The following is a 23,654-nucleotide window of genomic DNA, read 5'->3' as shown; positions in this document are numbered from 1 at the left end:
AGAGGGCAGCACCTTCCCACTTGACACTTACAGTCGTTCCAGTTCCTCGTCCATGGCTGGGTCATGCATCAGGTCCCCTTTGTCAGGCAAAGCTCCTAGGAGATGATGGGGGGCAGGGACAACAAGACAAACTGAAGGTCTGTTGGCCAGGCAGCAGATGCTTCCATGTCCCTCACCTTCATGTGTGCCTATCTGCTGACCCTGGGAGAACTGACCTAAAAGACCTGGGGACTGCTACAGAAATCCCAGACAGTGATGGGGCAGGATGTCCTGGGTGCCACTTGGTAAATTTAATGAACCCCTGTGCCCTCCATCCCTTATTTGGAGCAGACACAACAGCCAGGGAGACATCTCTAAATAGGCTCGTGAGCTGGTGCTAGGGGTTTACTCCCTGAGGACCCAGATACTGGACTGAAAGGTATATGACCCAAGCTAACTCCAAAGGTCAGAAATCACCCAGTTTTATGACCCCAAGTATCCCATTTTGGAGACAGCAAAAAATGCTGACTCTATCCAAGAGATGATCCATCCCATCCTGAGATCTCTCCCATCTCCAGTCTTTGCTGGTTTCCTTAGCTACAAACTAAGAGGGGTTAACTCTTTGATATTGGGGAAAGGTGAGAGGAGAGAGTTTTAGATACTCCCAGGAGTTCTTTACTCAGGTGCGAAGGTGAAGCTGAAGTTTGCAAGCAGGAAGATTCTCACTAGCAAATTGTTGAAGGAAAAGACCTCATTGGTAGTTTAGAACCTAGTCAAGAATGCTGGTCTTGGCAGCTGGGGACATAACTCAGTTGGTAGAGTGCTTGTCTGGCATGCTGCACAAAGGTCCTGGGTTCAATCCCCAGCATCACCAAAAAAAAAAAAAAAAAAAAAAAAAAGCTGGTCTCCAGAAAGATACAATCTGGCACTAATTCAGTTTCTGAATTTTCCAGATCTTTTCCAGATGATGCCTCTTGGCTCCCTTTGCTCTAAGTTAGTGGTTTTCAAACTATGTCCCATGGAACCCTCTCATTTTTGGGTGTGCCCTGTGGTGGTGGGGGCTCTCCACTACTGGCTTCAACCAAGATATTTCTAGCTTTCTAGCTCCTACCCTGGAGATGCAGGCGAGGGCAGGGACCATATGCTTCGTTCTGTCTTTAACTCTAGTCAACATAAATGCCCAGTAAAAGTTGTCTAAGTGTCCTTAGGAACAGTGATGGGTCACAACCAGGATCCAGTGACTGATGAGCTTTTCCTTTTCCTTCCTAGCAGCTGCCACTGGTGGAAAGGAAGGGAAAATGGACAGTGACCTAGGGGTGGAAAGGACACCTAGCAAATACCCGCTCTGCTCCCTTCTCTCTCAATTTATTTATTTTTAATGTGGTGCTGGGGATTGAACCCAGGGCCTTGTGCATGGGAGGCAAACACTCTACCAACTGAGCTCTATCCCCAGCCCCCTCTCTCAATTTATGTCTGCCTTCTTTCTAGTCCTAGTCCTACTGATGACCTTGGCTACCAACCTCACTCAATTGAAGGGTCCCCGATTCAAAATAACCAGACTGCCAGGTGGCCACATGGAGAGTTAGCATGGGGTTAGCACCCACGTGTCTCCCAGAGAGCCCCTGGCAGGGGATATGCTGTGGACACAGCCCCTTGAGCACTGTGATGGGCATTAAGTGAATGTCAACTTTTGCCCCCCCCCCCCCCGCCTCCTCCTTCAACTGGCGAAACTTCCTTCTTTGAGACTCAGGAAACTGGATCCCAGCACATGAGGAGGATTTCTTGAGGAAATACAAATAGGAACCCTTAAAACTCCAGCAGGAAGGTGGCTTGCTGGCTCTTCCCCTGGGGAGCAGTGGCTGAGGGCAGGGGTGGGTGGAGGAAACCAACGCAGTGACAGGAGGAAAGCTGGGCCAGTGCAGCTTCCCCCCACTTTTTTTTTTTTCCTCCTTTCAGATTAATCAGATTTTTTCCTCCCCACTGGGAAAACAGGCCTCCCAGTCACACCTCTGCCCTGTTTCTAAATGGGATTCAGACATTTATGATATGAAATCTCCAGAGCCACTGAGTCAATAGCCCTGTGTCATCCAACCCGCAGTCCACTCCCTCAAGCAGAACTGGGGAGTCTTCAGGGAGGGGCTGGGCATGCCTTTGCCATGGAGAGGTTCTCCCTTAGAGGCAGGAAGGCTGTCCCTTGCACCGCAGTGTGAGAGGCCTATGAAGGCGGTCTTCCGTGGAGCATACTCTGGCTCCCTAGGACCCAGAGGCTGGCTCTGCAAAGTCAAAGCAGGTTAAGATACTGCCTATCCCCATGGGGCCATGGCTGCCCACGGAGGCTAGCTGAATTGTGGGGGAAGGTGCTGGCAGTTAGCACTGGCTTACCTAGAGCCTGGTTGATTCCATGGTGCTTCGAGAGGGCCACAAGAAATCCATAGAAGGTCAGTCTCTGGACGTTGCTTAGGACCTCTTTGACAAGTGCTGGGGGTGGGCAGCTAGAAAGGAGAATACAGATGGAGTGCCATCTTTTCATCCATACCTTTGGGCTTAGAAGGACATCAAAGTCAAGACCCAGAGACCTGTTGGGGGGCCCCTAAGGCCCAGGAGGAGCATGGCAGTTCTTTAGGAGAAAGGAAGGAAGGGCTGGTGTGTTCACAGGGATTTTTACAGAGGGGTATAGGAGGGCAGGGAGGAGGAAATCGCTACTGGTGACAGCCAGTTCTAGGAAGAGACCAAAACTGACTGCTGTTTCTCTCCTGGGACTTTGCACCACACAGGACAGTTTAACCTCCCCTTTCTGTGGGGAGAAGTTAGGAACAGTGAATGCTCTTTCCTTCTTAAGAAATCAAGGCCAGTCTGTCTCTTGGCAAGCTGGTCAGCTATGGTTGGTCTTGCCCAAGTGAAAAATATCTTTTCTACGTGAGCCAGCTTTTTAGTTATAACCTGGTTTCAGGGCAAATGGCCCTGTTATGATTTATATCATGACCATCAAGGGCCATAGAAGCCCTGGGCCAATCAGAACATCCCATCAGAGACCTGTTCCCAGGCCAGCAGCCTGTGGTCCCTGAGGCTGAGGTGGGGTCTGCAGCCCATTTCCCACCTGTACTTGTGCCGGTCACACAGGTTTTCCAGGCACTGGTAGAACAGCGACGCCTCCACTCCCTCCAGCATGCCAGCCTCGCCCAAGGCAGGTCGCTGGCGGTGCTGCCCACTGAATGATGTTGGCACAATCACGGTATTGGGGTTCTTGCCTGACAGCAGGTCCTGATAGATGGCAGCCACGCTGTCCAGGAATTCTGGTGCCGTGGGGGTAGGAAGACACAGTTCATTTCAGGGAGGACATATTTGGTCCTTTCATTGTGTCCTCCCTTCTCTGCTGACAGTCAGCTTCACCCCAGCCTCCATGTGCAGTGCATGGTGCCCGAAGAGCAGAGCGTCCCAGCACAGGGTTTGATTGCCACCCTTCAGAGCTCAGAGGTCCTACCCTATGGGCAGTTGTTCCCAGACTAGGCAAGATCCCCACTGCATACTTTCATAGCACCCTATACTTTTCTTGCTAGCACTTATCCAATGACAAGTTTTCAGTGCAGTTACTTCGGTTAACCTGTCTCCTTGCTGGAATGTAAAGTCCTTGTTTCAAGGCAGGAGTCATGCCTTATTTCTTCCCTGTTCCAGCATTTAGCACTGTGGCTGGCACATATTAAACGTTAGAAGAACTGTTTTGAAACAATGGTAAGCCCTATCTTGTGAGGCCACCTGCCTCTTCTAAGAAAGCATGCTGGAATCCCAGTGAAGAACGAGAAGCCTCCAAGTCGCTAACCTAGTAACTGCTTGAAATTGTTTTCAGATTTTCATAGTTGAGTCATTGTTAGAAATCAGTGACTTGCAGCCCATCTCGTCACTCACACACAGCTCTGCAGGGTCAGGATGCTAGAGACCCAAGTGGGCTGCCCTGTCCTTCTGGGAGTGCTGTGAGAGGAGGGCCCCGAAGGCAGTGAGGGGAAATGGTTTTCCCAAACATGGCTGCTCCTTCTCTGGGACCCAAGAGCTTTAGAGAAACTGGAAATAGTTGCCTGGTGCTGCTAGGAGCAGGTGGCAAGACCCCAGGCTTCAGCCCCTGCCTGAATAGCCCTTGGGCTGCCATCAAGTAAACAGAATGTGGCGCCTGAGTCCAGGGCTGGCTGGGGCCACCAGCTGGCAGGACGGCCATCTCCAAGCTCCAAGGACAGCCTTCTATTTACTGGAAGAGCCTGTTTTAAACAAGTTTGTTTGTGGACACAGTCAGCAATTTCTAAACCCCACATTCCATTTGATGTTGCTTGTATATACATTTGTAATTATTCGTCTATTTTTATGCCACCTGATTCCAGAAGGGATTTAAGGGCATGGCTGGTGTGAGTTGGGGAGCAGAGTGATTTGTGAGATAGAACCGCTGTGTGCTTATTTAAAGCTATGAGAGTGGTAGGATGTGTGTCCACACATGTGCCCAAGGGCCAAGGCAGCGGCTCAGAGCTCAGGATTTACAGCCTGCCTCTGTTCAAGTCTGGGCTGCACCACTTATTAGCTGTGTGACTTTGGCTACTTACCTCTGTAAGCTTATCTCGTAAAGGACCTATCAGGGTGTTGAAGATTAAGGTTCTCAGGGCTATGCCTGAGACATAATAAGCATTCAATAAGGAGTGGATGCTATTAATGTTGTTATTGTCGTTATCACTTAAACAGATTTGTTGTGCTGCTGGCTGGAAGCAGTGTGGTTTTCAATGTCTTCAGGAAGTAGGCTCTGCAGACTGAATCTGGTGATCACCAGTGTGGATTAGACATCCTGTTAGCGCCCGCGGTGCAGCACACCCCCAGAGGAAGTGGGGAAGGAAACGTGTGCCAGGCACACAGATGGAAAGAACGACAGGGTGGGAAAGGGAGCCATGGCCTAGACAGGAGCCACATGGGACCTGGAACACGCTCACCTGAGTAGTAAAACTGGATCTGGAAGGCAAAAAGGAAATCTGAAAAAGACATCAAGCAGTCCATGGCATCGTCCATGAGCACGATCCTGAAGGGAGAGAGAGACAGCTGTGAGACACAGTGTGTGTGAGCGTGAGAGAACGCACAGGGGTCTCCATAGTCCACTTGGGAGACGGCTTCCAAAAGCAAGCTCCTCCCAGTCACCTCACTTTTTCTCCATCAATTGGACTCTGCCACCAAACTGAGCTGACTGTACTGCACCAAGAGTGGGTTCCCAGTTCAGTCTCAGTGGCACCAGCCAGCGGATGGAGCCTGGGCAGAAAGGTGGGGGTGGGCCGCAGAAGAGGGTCAGCTGTAATGCAGCCAGGATTTCTTTTCATATACTTAAGCAGTAAGTCCTTTCATTCTGCAGTGAGGACCATTTAGTTCAGAATAAATACAGCTGATCAGAAAAGGCAAAAAGAACAGCTGAGAGGTTTCAAGGGGTCTTGGCAAGTGGTACTAAGATTTAATAAGCTACCAAACGGCCAGAACAGCAACAGGCACCTCCACCCTGGGACACAGATGGCAGAAGAGAGGGCAAAGAGCTATTGGGGGCTGCACTTGAGAGGGTCAGAGAACACATCCCTTCTTGGGGTGCAGTGGAGGCTGCTCCCCCTCTCCCTGCTTTAGCGTGTGCTCATGGGCACTGCCCCTTGCTGTCTGTTCTCATAAGTTGACCACCTCTTGTTTTTCCCCTGACTCTAGTCCCTCCACTGAGCACCCACCTCACAGGAAGAAAACCATTTGACTAGTAAAGGGATCAGACCAGGCCATGTTCATACTCTGCTCAGGGTCACATCTGATGGGGGACAGGAAGAGAAGGAAATTAGCACTTGCTGGGCTCCATCCATGTGCCAGGCAGGGTGCCAAACTCCTCTACTGGAGTGGAGCTGGGCCCCCAATCTGTTTCTGACGGTGCCCTTCTGGCTTTATGTTTTCTTTTTTAAAAACTGCTTGACTGTATTTTTCTAATTCTCCATTTCCCTGTCAGAGGGCCCTCAAACTGGCAACTGGATCAGCTCCATAGAGCCAGCATTGCTTGCCTCTCAGGGAAGCGGCTTTTTTGAACACAGTGTGAGTGGTGTCCCTGCTAGAGTTGGGCAAGTCAGCTGGACTGAGCTTCAGATCTCCCTGAAGAGAGAAAAAGTTTCCTAGCTAGTCTTTAGTTGTAAGTATGATAATAGAAACAGGCACCATTTACCGAGTGCCCTACTTTAGGCAAGCACTGTAGAAGGTATTTAGCTACATTAACTGAATTGTATCCAAGATATGCTATCAGGTTGTTCTTGTTATTAACTCCATTTACAGGTGAAGAGTCTAAGTGGCAGAGTAGCCAAGTTCCACATGGCTGATGAGTTTACACGACTCCATAGTTGGGTACTGTCAATGAGTCACACCACCTCTTAAAAATGAAGAAAAGCAGAATAGAAACACTGAAATTTTATCTCCTAGCTTCTGTGGATAATTTATGTTCCTTCTTTTTTTTCTCATCCAGATCTTAGGGCTTTAACTGTTTTTTATGTGCTTCTTGGGGAGGAAAAAAGCCACCTCCAAAAAAATACAGGCTAAAGGGTAGCAATGCTGCCGAGGGCCACAGGAGGGCACTCTGGTCCCTCCATCCGTGGCTCCTGGGATTACACAGGCCAAGCAAGTAGTTAACCACCTCTCATAACCTAAGGAAAACCAGGACAGGCAAAAGGAAGATAGAGGACACTGAGCCCAGTTCTGACATCTGGATGGGGAGAGAGAAGTAGAGGGCAGTGAGGTAGAAGGTGATGGAATAAAGGCACCCAAACCACAGAGGAAAAGGGAGCACTCCCAGGGCGCTCAGGGAGGAAGAGTCGCCAGCACCTCAGGAGAAGAGAAGCCAGAGACCTTCCTGCCCCACACCCAGCACCCTAATGGCCCAAAGCTAATGATTTCAGAACTGCATCAGGCTGAGAGCAAACCCTTCAGGAAAACAGGAGGGAGACTCTGAAGCCTTTGAAATTGATACATGCTTCTAGTTTATCATTAACCTGGAACCCAGTTGCTCCTGTTTGTAGCCATTACCGCCACTTATTTTTTTTATATTTATTTTTTAGTTTTTCTTAAGTGGACATAATATCTTTATTTTACATTTATGTGGTACTGAGGATCGTACTCAGCACCTCAAGCATGCTTGGCAAGCGCTCTACCACTGAGCCACAACCCTAGCCCCTTACCTCCATTTATTATTTGTCTTTTTATTTATTCATTTGTGATGGAATTCATTTGTGATGCAATTAAAATGAAATAAAATTCACCCTTTGAAAATGTATAATTTTAGTGCTATTCAAAGTTTTAGTATTTCAAAAAATTGTGCAGCCATCACTACTAATTCTAGACGTCACCTCCCTTTGTAATCCCCATTCATCAGCATGCTCTCAAGACAGGTCCTGTCACTGAGGCTTTGAAGAAGATCGCCACGGGCATCTTCCTCTTTCAGCCACAGGTTGGACTATAACACACCCTGCTCAACAAAGAGGAGCGCATCCTCCCTAGCCCACATGGGGCAAAACTGTGTGCATCCTTCCAGCCACAGAACAGGCAGAGCTCTCTGTCAGGTGCTGTCCTTGATTTTAAGATTAAGCTTACCTCCCCCTGTTTTTGTTTGTTTCTTTGTGTTTAGTGTTTATGGTTTTATTTAAACACAGGAGCCATTGACTCATTTTCTTCCTGGTGCAGCCTAGCACTGACACTCTGATGGGCTGCTGTTTCTAGGATGACTTTGCCCTTCTTGGAGGAAACACTGTGAGCAAGTGCAGCATAGTAAGATTTGTGGCACATCAGCAGCGCTTCCAACTCCTTGACTTTTCTGGAAGGCACTGGGCAACATGTGCTTGGTTTTCTCGTTGCTCCTGTAACCAATGCTGGGCATCAAGATCTGACCCTTGAGTCTCCTCTGCACTCTGCAGTTGATACCTCTGGATTCCAGGCAGTTATGCTTAAAATTTTTTTTTTTTTTTTTAAGATATCAGGAATTGAACTCAGGGGCACTCAACCACTGAGCCACATCTCCAGCCATATTTTGTATTTTATTTACAGACAGGGTCTCACTGAGTTGCTTAGTGCCTTGCTTTTTGCTGAGGCGGGCTTTGAAATCACCATCCTTCTGCTTCAGCCTCCGGAGCTGCTGGGATTACAGGCGTGCGCCACGGCGCCTGGGAGTTACACTTAATTTTGACATATTGGTCAGACTTGTGCCAGATGAACTTCTTGGTCTTTTGGGTTTCACAAAAGGTCTGAGGGGTGGCCATTATGGCTGCCACCTCTGGAGGCAGTGACAAGAAAGAGAGACTAGCCCCTCTTTGAAGATGGGTCCTATGATAAGGCGAGGCTTGGTGGGGCCAGGGTGGCCCTGGTGTGCGCTGCTCCTGTCCTGGCTGCTTGCTTGTCTGAAACTTCTATGGGTTGGCAGGGACAGTGGGCATGTCAAGGGAAACAGACAGAAGCAGGGGCCTTCTTTCTAAGGGTCATGTGGCTGGGATTTGTGTGAAAAGGTCTGAGGAGTTTTCTCCACTGCCAACAGTGATACTGGGTGCCACAAAGCCAATGGGATTCTTGGTTTTCCTACAGCAACAACACCTACTAGTTCTGCTCAGCCAGAAACCTGGCAGGCACCCTAGACATCCTGGAAACTCCCTCCCTCGCCTACCCCCAAGCAGTCAATCAATCAATTAATCGCCAAATCCTGTCAATCCTATGGCTGAAAGTTCTCTTCAGTCAGCTCTCCACTTCTGTAGCCACCACCTCCCAGCCAGCCTCCACCTCTTTCTTCCTGCTGATGATGCAGCTTCCTCCCCAGTTTCCCTGCAGTTACTTGCCTTCTAGTTGGGGATCCACACTGTGGTTGGTACTCAATGCAAACTTGACCATTTTACCATTGCTGCCTAAAATCCTTCACAGGCTGTCCTCAGCACAGAGTCCCCCATTCTTGCCCTGGTTTATAAGCTTACCTGATCCACCATCTCCCCTTAGCTCTCACGACTTGGGGGCCCCTGGGAGCATCCTTCATCAAATGTCAGCCGCTTTAGCCACGCTCATCCTGCAGTCCTCTCTAGGCCTCCTTCCCCAGGTCCTGCACCAGCCGTTCCTCTCCTACAATGCTGCACCCCTGCCCCACCTTACTGCTGCCTGCACAGCCTGAAGTGAGAGAAGAAAGCACCTGCCAGACTGCGGCAGGTCTCCCTACTGCCGGCTTCTTTCCGCAGTTCTCCACAGACAGCTCTTTCAGGCTGAACTCAAAACTCCTCATTACCTGCCTTTGCCCTAGGACTGTAAGTTCCACCAAGTGACAACTCTGTCTCCCTGCTCATTGCTTGACTCCGGGGTCCAGCACGTTGCCTGGCACAGAACAAGCACTCGGTAAATATCTGTAAAATTCATGAACAAGTAAGAAAGTTTACACTACTGCTACCCTTTTATTTTCCCCTGGCTAGATGACACCCTGACACTACATTCAGTTCTGGACAGTCCATTTAGGAGGATAAACTAGAGTCATGGAAAAGGGGGTCAGAGTGGTACAGAGTCTAAAAACTATGACATCAGACAAATGGCTGTGTTTTAGATCCTTTGGCTTAGCAGAGAAGGCTCAGAGGAAGTGAGGGCTGAGACCCAACTCTTTTTTTGTTTTGTTTTTGGTACTGGGGATTAAACCCAGGAGGGTTCTACTGCTGAGCTACATCCACAATCCTTTTTTCTTTCTAGACAAGGTCTTGTTAAGTGGCTAAGGGTCTCACTAAGTTGTGGAGGCTGGTCTTGAACTTGCTAGCCTCCTGCCTCAGCCTCCTGAGTGGCTGGGATTACAGGCATGCACCATTGTGCCCTCTAACCCAATTCTTGGAGGGCCCCTCTGAGGAAGATATCACAGGGATATTGAGTTTGGTTCTAAAAGACTTTTTCAAGCTTCCCAGGTTCAGGATTGTGGCTGCTTTGTGAAGAGTGAGCTGCTTGTTGCTGGAGAAGTTCATGCAGAAGCTGAAAGGCTCATATATCCCAGATCATTTGCTCCAGTCCTGGCAGAGTGGACCAGAACCGCCAGTGCTGGTTCAGGTGGGGGAAAGTTGGCTGTTCAGAGGCTGTGACTGCAGCAGATGCTGAAAGACTTACATAAAGGTGTTTTTAAAAAACACCATTTGCTTCACTCCATCTCCAAACGAATGCTCTGACCCATGGAAGTTCTGGGCATCTGCCTCTTGCTTGGAAATCCCAGCCAAATTGTGGGGAAATGCAGGCAGGAAGCTACTGGTGCATCCTTGTCTTCTGTAACAGGGACAACCTCAGGTCAAAGGTTGTCCATCTCCACAGACAGCTCTTTCAGGCTGAACTCAAAACTCCTCATTACCCACACCACCACCCTCAGGGGGCTCAAGAAGGAATCTTCTCAGAGACAGGTCATCCACATGTGCTGTTTTCCAGTGGATGGCAGTTGGCTCAATAACCCTTCCTGCCAGAGGCCTTTTGCTAACATGCCAGCTGCCTCTGACACCTGGAGGAGCCTGACGCCCCTGCTTTGAAGTGGCGCCAGCAGGGAGCTGCTGCCAACAAGAGTCTGTACAAATCTATTGGATCATGGAGGGCTCCTTGCAGGCCATGCCCCAGGGCTCAAGAGAGGGCCTCTGGGGGAGTAATAAAGGCATTTGGGTTCAGGCTGGCTCTAAGCAGAACCATGTGTAGGGTGGAGTCCAGGGCAGGCAACTGGAATGAAGAAAGAGCTCTTGGCAGGGTCCGAGCTAGTCCCAAGGGGTCTGGCCACTCTCTCCCTCCCTTGCTGACTTCCAACAGCTGGGATGCACTGGCCGGCTGGGAGGTAAGTGGGTGCCAAGGAAGCAATAGCTTCCACCCGGAACCTACTGACTTGCCAACTTCCTCTTCACCCCTAAGGGTCAGCCTCCCTGGTCTAGTGGCATGAGCTGCACCTTTTTTTCTGAAGTTTTAGGTTAGCTGAACCTGAGATCAAGTCCTAGTTCCACCACTCACCTGTGAAATTACCTTTTCTTTTTGTGCCACAGTTTCCTCATCTGTAAAGAGGAGATAATTCTAGTTCCTATTCCATGGGACTCTAAAGAACTAACAATGCAATGATGCCCTTTGCCTAGGGCATCATCATTAATGATGACAATGATGGTTAATATTCATTAGGGGTTTACTCTGTCGGCACTACATATTCCCAAGTTCATTTTCATCTCATTAATCCTGTGAGATAAGCTCAGTGACTGTCTTTGCTAGAAAGAGCAGCCCAGCGGGGCAAAGAAATTTGACTAACATTATAACCTAGAAGCAAGAGAGCTGTAATTCAAATTCAGGCCTCTGTGCCTCTGACCACAGGTCCCAGACCACTTGGAGCTGCACCTAGTAAGAAAAAATGGGCTCTGAGATCCCAGGCGGTGATAAACCTTCCTGCCTGGATCTCCGTACCTGTTCCTGCCCTCCGTTTTTGAAGAAGGGCTGGAGATTCAAGGCCTCATGCTGCAGCTTCCCTGCAGACAGGCCTCATTGTTCTGGAGCCTCCCAAGAAAACTGATAGCTGGGCAATTGCTAAGCAGGTCTTGGCCGGATAAAGACCTAGACCAAGGTGTAGCCTGGAAGGCCCTCCCTTCTTCCTTCTGCCCCTGAAGGCCTCTAAATCCAGGCCTACTGGCCTCCCAGTTCCTTGAAGGCATCATTGGTGAAAGTCCGGTGCTTTTCCATCATGATACTCACTTTCTCCAGAATGCTATTCCTCTCAATGCTCTCCACCTCAGTCCTGCCCACCCTTTTTGGTTTACGTGAAGTATTTAAAATCTCAGAAGATTATAGAGAAAAGCATAACACTTGTATTGCCAGTAGCCAGTTCTACTAAACCTAAGACTTTACCATCCTTGCTTCAATTTTTAAAAGTTTTGTAAAATATTAAAGATGCCATTCAACCCCTGCATACCCCTCCCTCATCCCAATTCTTTTCCAGGACCAGCAGGATTTATGGGTTGGGGGTTTAGCATTCTTCTGCGTGTTTTTATACTATAGTAACTCATACAAATGTCTGTATTCTTTTTTTTTTTTTTTGGTGGTACCAGGGATTGAACCCAGGGGCGCTTTACCAAGGGCCACATCCCTAGCCCTTTTTACTATTTTACTTAGAGACAGGGTCTCGCTGAGTTGCTTGGGGCCTCACTAAGTTGCTGAGGCTGGCTTTGAACTTGCAATCCTCCTGCCTCAGTCTCCACAGCCACTGGGATTACAAGCATATGACACTGCACTCAGCCATATATTCTTTTTTTAATATTTATTTTTTAATTTTAGGTGGATACAATATATTTATTTTATTTTTATGTGGTGTTGAGGATTGAACCCAGTGCCTTATGCATGCTAGGTGGGCACTCTATCACTGAGCCACAACCCCAGCCTAAATTCTTAAAACATTATATAGTTTTGCTTTGCTTGTTTTTCAAACTCTATGTGTTTTTCTGTAACTTCAGATTTTAAGATTTATCAATGTTGATGAGATGGAGGGGGAGAGGGAGAGAGAGGGAGAGGGAGAAAGAGAGGGAAAGGGAGAGAGAGGGAGAGAGAGTTAATCTATTGATTAACTGCTGAATAGAATTCCACGAGTGAGTGTGAGGACCCCACACCTCCTTTCTTTCTGTAGAGACACACAGTTGTTCCAGTGGGAGCTATTAGAAACAATGCTGCACATTTCCTTATACCCAGGATAAGGAAAAACACCTCTTGAACTTTTTTAGATTTGTCCAAATTGTCTCAAAGTGAGCATACTAATTTATACTCCCATTCATAGTTTTTTAAAAAAATATTTATTTTTTAGTTGGACACAATAGTTTTATTTCATTTATTTTTATGTGGTGCTGAGGATCGAACCCAGAGCCTCAAACGTGCTAGGCAAGCGCTCTACCGCTGAGCCACAACCCCAGCTCCCATTCATAGTTTTGAGAGTTCCCACAGTTCTATAACCTCACCAATACTTGTATCATCAGGCTTTTTTTTTTTGGTACCAGGGATTGAACTCAGGGGCACTCAACCACTGAGCCACATCCCTAGCTCTATTTTGTATTTTATTTAGAGACAGGGTCTCATTGAGTTGTCCAGCGCCTCGTTGTTGCTGAGACTGGCTTTGAATTAGAGATCCTCCTGTCTCAGCCTCCCAGCCACTGGGATCACAGGTGTGCGCGGTGCTTACCAGACTTTAAAATTTCTGCCAAATTGATAGGTGTGAAATATATCTCAATTTAATTGGCAGTTATTTATACTAGTGCACTGGGGCATGAAAATATGCCCCAATTTTTATTAATGTTCTTCTGTGCCTGTCGATGTCTTTACACTATCTTTTTAGTGGGGTTCTTCATCTTTTTCTTGTTGGCATGTAGGGTTTTTTTTGTTTTGTTTTGTTTTCGTACCAGGGATTGAAATTAAGGGTGCTTTAACCATGGGCAACATCCCCAGCCCTTTAAAAAAAATTGAGATAGACAGGGTCTCAGTAGTTTTCTTATATCCTTGCTAAGTTGCTGAGGCTGGCTTGGAACCTGTGATCCTCCTGCCTGTCTCCTGAGGCAGTTGCTTAGAGTTGCTGGATTAGGTGTGTGCTACCATGCCTGGCTTGGCTTGTAGGAATCCTTTTTTTTTTTTTTTTAATATTTATTTTTTTAGTTGTAGTTGGACATTGGACACAATACCTTTATTTTATTTATTTTTATGTAATGCTGAGGATTGAACCCAGGGCCTCACACGTGCTAGGCGAATGCTCCACCACTGAGCCACAGCCCCAGCCCCTTGTAGGAATTCTTTACAAGAAAAATTCTTCAGACTAAAAATTTCAAGAGACCAATCTCTTGAGACTAAAAAATTCCAGAAGATGGGCTTAGGGTGGAGCTCAGTGGCAGAGTGCTTGCCTGGCAAGCATGAGGACCTGGGTTCAATCCCCAGCCCTGCACAAAAACAAAAACAAAATTCTTGGAAACATACTCGATAAATATCCTTCTATAGTCTTGGTTTGTCTTTCAACTTTCCTTATGGTATTTCATGTAGAACAAAACATTTAAATTCTTAATTCCCTGGTCATCCAGGGGTTAGGGTTTGACATCTTAACTCCTGTGGCCGGGTTTTGACTTGTCATTATGGAATTCCTGCCTCCTAGCTGGCATTTCTCCTCTCTCTAGGGTGTCCACACCATGTTCACAGCTCCCTCCTCAGCACCTGGAAGAGTGCTGGGCAAGTGGCAGGCATTCTCCATGAGCACTGATGACTGAGTGAAGGAATGCAATCTTCACTCAGAAGATTGCAGTCAATTATGTCGTGCTTTCCACGTGGGCTTTTTGTATCTTTTCTTGGTGGGGGCAACAGGGATTGAACCTATGGTGCTTTACTACTGAGCTACATCCCCAGTCCATTTTTTAATTTTTTCTTTTCTTTTCTTTTTTTTTAAATTTTTTAAAGATTTTTAAAAAATCTTTATTTTATTTTTATATGGTGCTGAGGATTGAACCCAGTGCCTCACGAATGCCAGGTGAGCGTGCTACCATTTGAGCCACACCCCCAGCCCCATTTTTTTTCTTTCTAATTTTTATTTTGAGATAGAGTCTTGCTAAGTTGCTTAGGGCTTTGCTAAATTGCCAAAGCTGCCCTTGAACTTGTGATCCTCCTGCCTGAACCTCCTGAGTCACTGGTATTACAGGCATGTGCCATCATGCCCAGCTCAAATAGCAAGAGTTCTTAAACCAAATAAGCTACAAAAAGCCACAGTGCACAGTGATGGACGCCTGTAATTCCAGCAAGGAAGGAGGATCATAAATTCAAGGCCAGCCTCAGCAGTTTAGTGAGATCTTGGTTCAAAATAAATAAAAAGGGCTGGGGGTGTGGCTCAATGGTAGAGTACTCCTGGGTTCAGTACCTCATACTGAAAAAATAAAATTCTTTTGCTATATGGTAACCATAAAAATATTTTCTTTTATTCTCCTTATGGGGATTACAGCTTTGCATTTCACATTTCATAGGTCTGTGATCTATGCGAAGTTGACTTCTGAGTGTGGAACAAAGTAGGGATCTAATTTAATTTTCTTTTATGTGGCTAACCATTTGCTCCTTCATCACTTCTTGAATCATCTGTTTTCCCACTGTTCTTCAGTACTACCATTTTATGTATAAAGGTGGTGGTGGTTATTATTATTATTGTAGTGGGGATTAAACTCAGGGGCCCTTTATCATTGAGCTAAATCCCTAGTCCTTTTCATTTTTATTTTTTAAATTTTGAAATAGGGTCTCACTAAGTTGCCCAGGCAGGCCTTTAACTTGCAATCATCCTACTTCAGCCTCCTAAGTAGCTGGGATAATAGTCTTGTGCCACCCCACCTGGCTCTACATCAAGTTTTTATCAATAAGTGGATCTATACTGGCCTATCTAGTATGCCTGTTTGTCTATTGTTACTCTAGTACCATACTTTTTGAATTATTATGATCCCATAGTAAGTCTGGATATCTCATAGGCAAGTAAGTTCATCTCTGTTAATCCTCAGGTCCCATATTCAACATCTCTTCTTCATGGAAGAGCCCTCCATGATTCTCCAGGTTAAGCTGGTTCTCCTGGTCTATGTTCCTACAGCACTGAACACTGCATTTATTTAATGTCAGCTGCTCTATCTAGTTTGTAAATTCCACAAGGGCTGAGACATCATCTCTTCTGGTCACTGTCATAGCCCCTCCACAAAGCACAATGATGGCGTGTAACAGTAATTCAATAACCATTTGGTAAGAATGGGGAAGGAAAAGATCGTCTGAATTGGGGAAAGACCCTGTGGTGCAACAGCGACGGGCGCAGACAGTTAGGGAAGGATACCATGGATAGAGGCAGAAAGAGACACCAAAAAAGCTAAAGCTGGGGCATGGCACAAGGAGTCCACATAGGAATGAAACATCATTCCCCATTCGCAACATTATAATTTCAAAAATAGGTAATGGGAGGGGCTACATGGCAGGTATTTTAATGGATTATGTCATTAAATCCTTAAAACAACCACATTAGTAGGTGCTACAATCATTTCCATTTTATAGATGAAGAATTTGAGAGTTAGAGAAGTCAAGCTAGAAGTAAAAAAATTGGGATTTGAATCCAGGGCTATTTGGTTCCAACACGTGAATCCTTCCCTGTTAGACTATACTGTAGCTTTGCAACACAGGGACCAGCTAAAAAGTGACTCTGCAATGGAGAGTCATAAAACTAGAGTCTCTAGATGGTTATGAGACTCGCTTCAAGACATGTATTTATAACATAATCATGATTAACAGAGCTTTTCCTACTAAATATGTAGTACTCACCATGGCTGCTGGCCTTTGGTGAGGGAAAAGTTAAATCGTGTTTCAGATGACAAAACAGAAGGGAATGTAACTCATTTTAATCCAGCCAATTCTAAAATGCCAGAGTGAGACTGGCAGGCAACACTTTAAATCAGTGGTTCTCAAAGTGTGGTTTCCAGACCATCAGCATCATCTGGGAATTTTTTAGAAGTATGAGTTCTTGAGCCCCACCCCAGGCCTCTCAGCTCCGGGGATGGGCTGCCATATGTGGTTTAGCAGGCTCTGCAGGTGATTCTGATGCTGCTCCAGTTTGAGAACCACTGCTTTCAATCTCTATCCTTGAAGATGTCCCAACTCTGTGACACTTAGATCTCAAATAATTTGTATGTGTGATGGTCCCCTTAGCCCATCTGGGGAGAAGGCCAGAACCTGCAGGCCAACCACAGCCAGTCTTGTTTTTACCCAATGTTTTTGTTATATTTTATTTTCTGAGTGTTGTGAAGTGAAAAAGTCCAGAAGGCACTGCCTTTGGGAGCCCAGGAATATTATTTTTAAAAATTTGGTAATAACAATAGTACCAACATTATTATGATAGCAAATGGTTATTATTTATTGACTGTCTGCAATGTGCTAACCAATTGACATATTTCTGTTGTTGAAATCTCACCAATACCCTATAGTTGTTTTTATTACTATTATACTCATTTTACAAATATGGAAACAGTACTCAGAGAAGTTAAGAGATATCCTCAAGGTCATCTAATGATGGGGCAGGTGGAATGTACAACTAGGTCTTTCTAACATCATGGTGCCTGTGTTCCTATAGGTCATGGTTAATACTACTACTTCTAACATTTAATTGTAAGTTTATTTTGTGCCAGGGACCCCTTTTAAGCATATTACATAATTTTCCTTCAATTATTACAACTATTATTATTCTCATTTTACAAATGAAGACACTGAGGCCCAACTAAATTACTTTTTCTTAACCATCAGGAAAGCTTCCCAGCTTGGAGAGATGAAGATGCAGTGGTGATCATCTGGGGATACAATTATTTAACTGTCCCACTGTTGCAGGAATACATGAGGTGAAGGGGATCTGTGGCTGGGGCTGCCGTTGTGGAGTCTGTTTGTTCCTTCTATATTTCCAGCTCACACCTGCTGCCCTGGGCCTGACCATGATGCTTATAGCCAGCCCATAAAGCAGGCGCATGTGGAGACACCATGCCCGGCACAGGCTCTGGTGTACAGCTGCCTGTGGATTACATTCTTTTACGTACACATCATCAGACTGGAGCCTCCTTCTGAAGTCTGTCCCCAGACCTCAGGGCTCTGATTAAATAAGCCCGGCAGTGGGATGGGTGAGGGCACTTCCTCTTCTAGCAACAATAACTGCTTTGCAGGACTAACCACCCCAATTTGTGATTCTGGTTAGATGCCTGGGCATGTGTGTGGGGAAGTCGGATCTTGACCTTTGGGACACAATGAGAAAAACTTACACAATCAGATGGAATTTTCTGGGATATCAGAGTGGAGTAGGGAAAGAGAGACATTGAGGAGGGTCGGGGTGAACAGATAATCCTGATATTCACACCCAGGGAGAAAACAAAGATCCCTGATTCCCAATTCATCTCTAAGTTTGCAGCCAGTCCCCTGCAGATTTTCTGAGGCCCTTCTGCCATTTCTACTTGCATTCCCATAATCCCGTCACACTACTATTGACAGAGCTGGCTATAATGCTTCCTCTTCAAACCCAAAAGTGTTTTTTTTGTTGTTGTTTTAAGTCAGCAGATAAGCTTCCCACCACAATAAAGGAGCACCATGCTAGAAATCCCTTTGTATCAATGAGGATGCCAAGTAACACTCAAACTTATTAAGAATTTGTGGGTTTTTAGAAGACTCTATCATTTATACCCTAGTCTTGCACTACTTTCCTATGTCAGATGGTTTGGAGAGATGTGTGCGGCAAATGCGTAGCCCAAGCTGGTGGGGTTAAGAATCAAATAGAAGACTCACTCTCATAAGTTCACTTTTACCTTTCCAATAAGAGAAAGAGTGGATATTCTGAAGTGACAGAAACCAAGGTGATGTATCAAAAGAGGTGGTAGCCAGTGATTGGTACCCAAGTGATTCCCTTCTAAATTAAATGTTGGTCCACAAATGGCAGGAATGATGTCTTACTGGTGACTGTATTCACAGTGTACACAGTAGTTCCTTGCACAAAATTGGCACTCCAGAAATATTTGATGAAATGAAGTACTGACGCATGCTACAATATGTATGAGTTTTGAAAACTTTATGCCAAGTGAAAGAAGCCACTAGCAAAGGACCACATACTATAATCCTATTTACTTCAAATGCCCAGAATAGGTGAATCTATAGAGAGAGAAAGTACATTAGTGGTTGCCTATCGCTGGGGAGGACAGGGGGTTGGAGAAAAATGGCTAAGGGTTACATTGCCTTCTTTTCTCCTCTCTTCTTTTCCCCATCCCTCCTTCTCTCCCTCCCTTCCTTTGCAGGATTGAGGGGTGAACACAGGGCATCACAGCCTGAACTACAGCCCCAGCTTTTTTTTTTTGTTTTGTTTTGAGACAGGATCTTGGTAAGTTTTCCAAGCTGGCCTCAGACTTGCCATCCTTTTGTCTCAGAGTCTCCTGAGTAACTGGAGTATTATAGTTGTGTACCTTGTACCTGGCTAGGATTTCTTTTTATAGTAATAAAAATATTCTAAAATTGATTGTGTTAATGGATGTACAACTCTAAAAACAAACTAAAAGTCACTGAATTTTATACTTCAAGTGGATGGTATGTAAATAGTATCCCCCCAAAAAAGAGATTGTTAAAAAAAGAAATATTTGATAAATAAGCAAGTGAATAACTGAATATAAAATACAGTTGCTGGCTCTTATTCTTAAAGATACTTAGAACCATGTAAAATTTCAGACAAGGGTGGGTGTGTGTGTAAGCAGTAGACCACTTGCCTAGCATGTGTGTGAGGCCCTGGGTTCAATCCTCAGCACTGGAAAAAAAAAAAAAACAGACAAGAATATTCATTCACACATTTTTCACACATTCACTTATTCAGCAGACACCTTCTAGCATGCATTGAGGTACTATGCTAAGTGACAGGATCTCAGCAGTGAGCAGTACTGGTTTAGATCCTGTCTGCTCTCCTGGAGCACACACATGCACATGTGTGGTTCTTTTCTTTATTTAGAAATTCTCTACATAGAGTTGTGCTTTTTTTTTTTTTTAATTGAATGATAAATTGAGACAGGGTCTTACGAAGTTGCCCATACTGGCCTTGAATTCACCATCCTCCAGCCTCAGCCTCTCCTGAGTTACTGGACTATAGAAATGTGCCGCCACACCTTGCTCATGCTTTTATCCATCAGTCCAGTCTTTAAGAATGCTGAATTCACCCCCGCCCCCATTCTGAATCTTTCTTTACATGATCTGAACCCAAAGGGAGCATCATGGAAACCTGAAGCTAACTCCACTTGCTTTTAAATTAGAAGAGATAATCCCTCCCTCCCTCTCTTTTCTTCTTTCCTTCCTTCCTTCCTTCCTTCTCTCCCTCCCTCCCTCCTTCCTTCCTTCTTTCCTCCTCTTCAGCTAAGAAAAAAACATCCAAATCTCCTTTCCTTTGGATATAGGTAAATAAAAATGATAAAACATGATCTAGAACTTTTACCCGTGGCTAGCTGCCACTGGGATAAGTATGCACTGAACAATAAAGAGGGAACAAAAAAAAAACCTATAAAATTTTGGATGTGTAACCACTAAACAGGTTTCTCACATGACCAGCAAAATTAGTTCATGTGAACGGTGGACATCCTGCCCCAGTGGGAGGCTGGTGTCTCCTGCTGGTAGCAATGGACTTCCCATCATCCAAGTCAGCAGAGGGGTTGGCTGGCTCAATTCGGAAGGAGTGAGGTGATTCTTGGTGCAGTACAACTGATGCACCTTTGGTTTCAAGAGGCGCAGACAAAGCAGAAATGATGCCACGACACAGAGGCAGGAGTGTGGGGACTAAGCAAAGCCTCTGGATTCAGGCAGACTTGGGTCCAACTCATGCGTCTGCTGCTTACAAGCTTTCAATAAATCTAGTCAATGTTATTTATCTGTTTGAGCCTTATTTTCCTCTTCAGTAAAGTACAATGTAACAGTTTTTATAAGGATTAAGTGAGATAGTTAGGTAAACAAATTTAAATGGAACAATGAGGTAAATGCCTTCAATATGATTTAGGGAAGCTGGGCATCTTTCAGAAACAAGATCTCATTTATTTTTTTAAAACTATATTTCCATTTGCATCCCTAGTTAATGTTAAATATGTACACATTAACTGAGGCATGGTCCAACTACTTCATTTAGTTAAAACATGTTAATGATAGTAAAACTGAACATAGAAATGAGGGCTCTTAACTATGACTGCCAAGTCCTGCTTTTGGACTAATCTTGAAAGCCTTCTTCTGGCATACATAATACTCTTCCCTCAATATGTCCTTCCCTCAATTGGAGTTTTATCACCTTCATGCCTTTCCAGTCCCCAACATTCTTCATCATGAGTCACTGCCAACTCTTTCCCCCTCTTTTCTCAGAATATCCTCTTGTGTGTGTATGTGTGTGTGTGTGTGCACGCGTGCGCACATGTGTTTTGTGTTTGGATTTTTTTTTCTTCTTCATTTCACCATCCTCCAACTGTATCTTCAGACCCTGAGGCTCCCCACAGAAACCACAAAGGATCATTTGGCTTTCCTTAAGAAACGCAGAAAGTATTGTTTTGGGGCAAACCCCAAATAGACCACTCTCCAAATGCCAATTTTTCCCCTAATGACTTTTTTCACTCATACATGGTTCAGGTTTCTCTAAAAAGCCCTCGTCTGGAAGGCTCAGCGGGCTGCAAGAGCCCCTGAGACATACCTGGCTGCTTTCTGAGTGAGCTCCAGTGGGAAATCCGGGCACAGTAACTGCAGCAGACAGTGATATTCTTTCATCGTCAGCAAATCTGGAATGGAAATAGAGAGAAGTATATTAGGTCCCTGTATTTCAAGTCGCTGCCTTCTCTTGGTCATTTCCTGGTTACAGATCCAGTCTTGGTAGAGCTGTTCTTTTAAGGGGAGTCAGTGTTACAGTGTGTAGCCATTAACCTCTGGGGTGAGACTTTAAGATTAGTATTTCTACAAAGCTTGTCCTGAGTGGAGGCACCCAGTTACAACCACTTTGACCAAAGGAGCTTTTACTGATTTGAGGAATGGTCAGGTGAAGAGAGGAAACAAGATAGGGAACTTCTTCAGCCTTCCTAGTTTGGTTTTCCTTGTGTATAAAGATTTGGATGAATGAGTCATTCGTCATTGGTTAAATCTGTTGAAATTCTCTGGCACGGTAATATTCACCACTGCATGCCCAAAGATCACCCACAAAATATCTGGAGGCATGACCGAGGCAAACAGTCTTGCATATATGGAGAAGAGTATCACACAGAAACCCACAGACCTTATTACTCTGTCATCTGGGATCACAGGAGGCTGGCTTCTTTTGGATTTCTGCACACAAATCTGGTCATACTATTATAGGAAGCCAAGACAAAGGTCCAAGAAATACAATCAGGACAACCAAAAGATTCCTGATATACAGAAGCAGTGCTGGGGAGAGAGGAGCCAGGAGGCTCTGTGGTCCAGATTTGCCAAAGAGGCAAATTTCAGAGAGGTTTATAGGATCTCAAGGGAGAGAAAATAGGCTGGTGCTTTATAGTTGTTCTGGTATTGCATGTACTAAAGCCAAAAGATTTTGGGTCAGCTAGGCAACAGCAATCTGCAAGTATTCTCATGTACCAAAGCCTTTCAAATATGGAAGGACATGCTAATGGTCAAAGAAGAGCAATCCACCCTGAAGTCATCCTCGCTTGGGGAGGATGAGTGAGAAGGGAATCCAAAGGGCATGGCTACATTTGGGGAATGAAGACGATGATCACAGGCACTTGGTTTCTTTGGACCTAAGTTAGCCCAAGCCACAGGAATCCAGATCTCCTGCCCCTGCTAGTTTGGTTGATGCTTTTCCAAGACAAAAACCCCAAATCTCCAGGGAGAGGCCTGGGTTCCTACTACTTTTCATCAAAGCTCAATTCAAGGCAGAGAGTTAAACTAACCACACTGCCAAAGTCAGGGACACCAAAGGAACAGACTCAGCATCAATATAGGTCAAAGGATCAAGATGGCTTTTGTGGCCTTCAGCTGGCCACAGTGGAGGGGGCACTTTCCTCTCCTTGTTCGCCTGACCTCGGGCACAGCCTAGCAGGAGGTCTTGTTCTTCAGGGAGGGAGTAATAGCCATAGTTTCAAGGATTTGGGGTGAGGAACAGGAGAGGTGAGGGAAGGGAGAAAAGTCATTGAACCTAATGAATTTCCCTTTATTCTCACCAGGACTTTGTATGGAAAGGGAAGTGCTTTCTGTCAGGGAGTAAATAAAAGAAAGTTAAATCTTCGACTCCCAAGTGATTTTGTAGGATAAACTTTGGCAAATATATTTGAGACCATTTTTGAAAGCAGGGTCAAAGTGTTTCACAGGAATTAACGTTTATCCCCCAAATTACTTGGAAAATAATCTTGGGATGATAAACAGGGTGAAAGAAAATGAGAAGATGCATGAATGAGTGAGAGAAAGAGAGAGAAAGTAATCCCTCTATCTAATATAAAAAAGTGCTTGGAATCAATCTCAGCCTCCTAGTTTTTAGAGTCTAGGCCCTCTTTAGGTTCTCGATTTTTTTTTCTCTAGTTTTAATTTTTTTTCCCTTTTTTAAAATTTGTTTTAATTAGTTACACATGACAGTACAATGATCTTGACATATCATACATTTGAATCAAATGGGGTATAATTTCTCATTATTCTGAGTGTACAGGTTGCAGAATCACATTGGTCTTACAGTCATGTTTATACATATAGCAATACTAGTGTCTATTTGGGTGCTGGGGATGGTACCCAATGGTGCTTTACTACTGAGTTACACCTCCAGCTCTTTTTATTTTTTATTTTTCTGAGACAGGATCTTGCTAAAATACTGAGATTGCCCTCAAACTTTTTATCCTCTTGCCTCAGCCTCCCAAGTTGCTGGATTACAGGTGTGCCCCACTGTGTCTGGCTGGTTCTTAATGTTTTCTAATTAATACACTTCAAATATTCACTTCCAAAAGGCAAAATAATTTATAAAAATCATTTCATATCTAATTGTGCTTGTCAGATTTTTGTCACTGTGACAAATACCTGAGAAAATCAACTTAGAGGATAAAAGATTTATTTTGGCTCTTGATTTCAGAGGTTTCAGCCCATGGTAAGCTGACTCTATAGCACGGTGTGACAGGAAAACTGCTCAGTCC

At 45.2% G+C, this 23,654-nt stretch overlaps 1 protein-coding gene across 1 annotated transcript in view; it reads right to left on the bottom strand.

The window, feature by feature from the left end:
• Window positions 1-23,654, bottom strand: part of Cstpp1 (centriolar satellite-associated tubulin polyglutamylase complex regulator 1) — a 176,233-nt gene that overhangs the window by 995 nt on the left and 151,584 nt on the right. Inside the window, exons 4-8 of the mRNA XM_046457479.2 lie at window positions 21,206-21,290; window positions 4,941-5,026; window positions 3,077-3,272; window positions 2,362-2,471; window positions 32-95 (exon numbers count right to left, since the gene is read on the bottom strand). Of these exons, the coding sequence (XP_046313435.1) occupies window positions 32-95; window positions 2,362-2,471; window positions 3,077-3,272; window positions 4,941-5,026; window positions 21,206-21,290 (541 nt within the window). The remainder of the gene's footprint in view (window positions 1-31; window positions 96-2,361; window positions 2,472-3,076; window positions 3,273-4,940; window positions 5,027-21,205; window positions 21,291-23,654) is intronic.

Source organism: Marmota monax, unplaced genomic scaffold (genome assembly GCF_021218885.2).
Source record: "Marmota monax isolate L192 unplaced genomic scaffold, Marmota_monax_Labrador192_F-V1.1 WCK01_AAM20220418_F8-fsc00047, whole genome shotgun sequence".
In the NCBI taxonomy this organism is placed as follows: domain Eukaryota; kingdom Metazoa; phylum Chordata; class Mammalia; order Rodentia; family Sciuridae; genus Marmota; species Marmota monax.
This window is presented reverse-complemented; position numbering and strand designations above follow the sequence as displayed.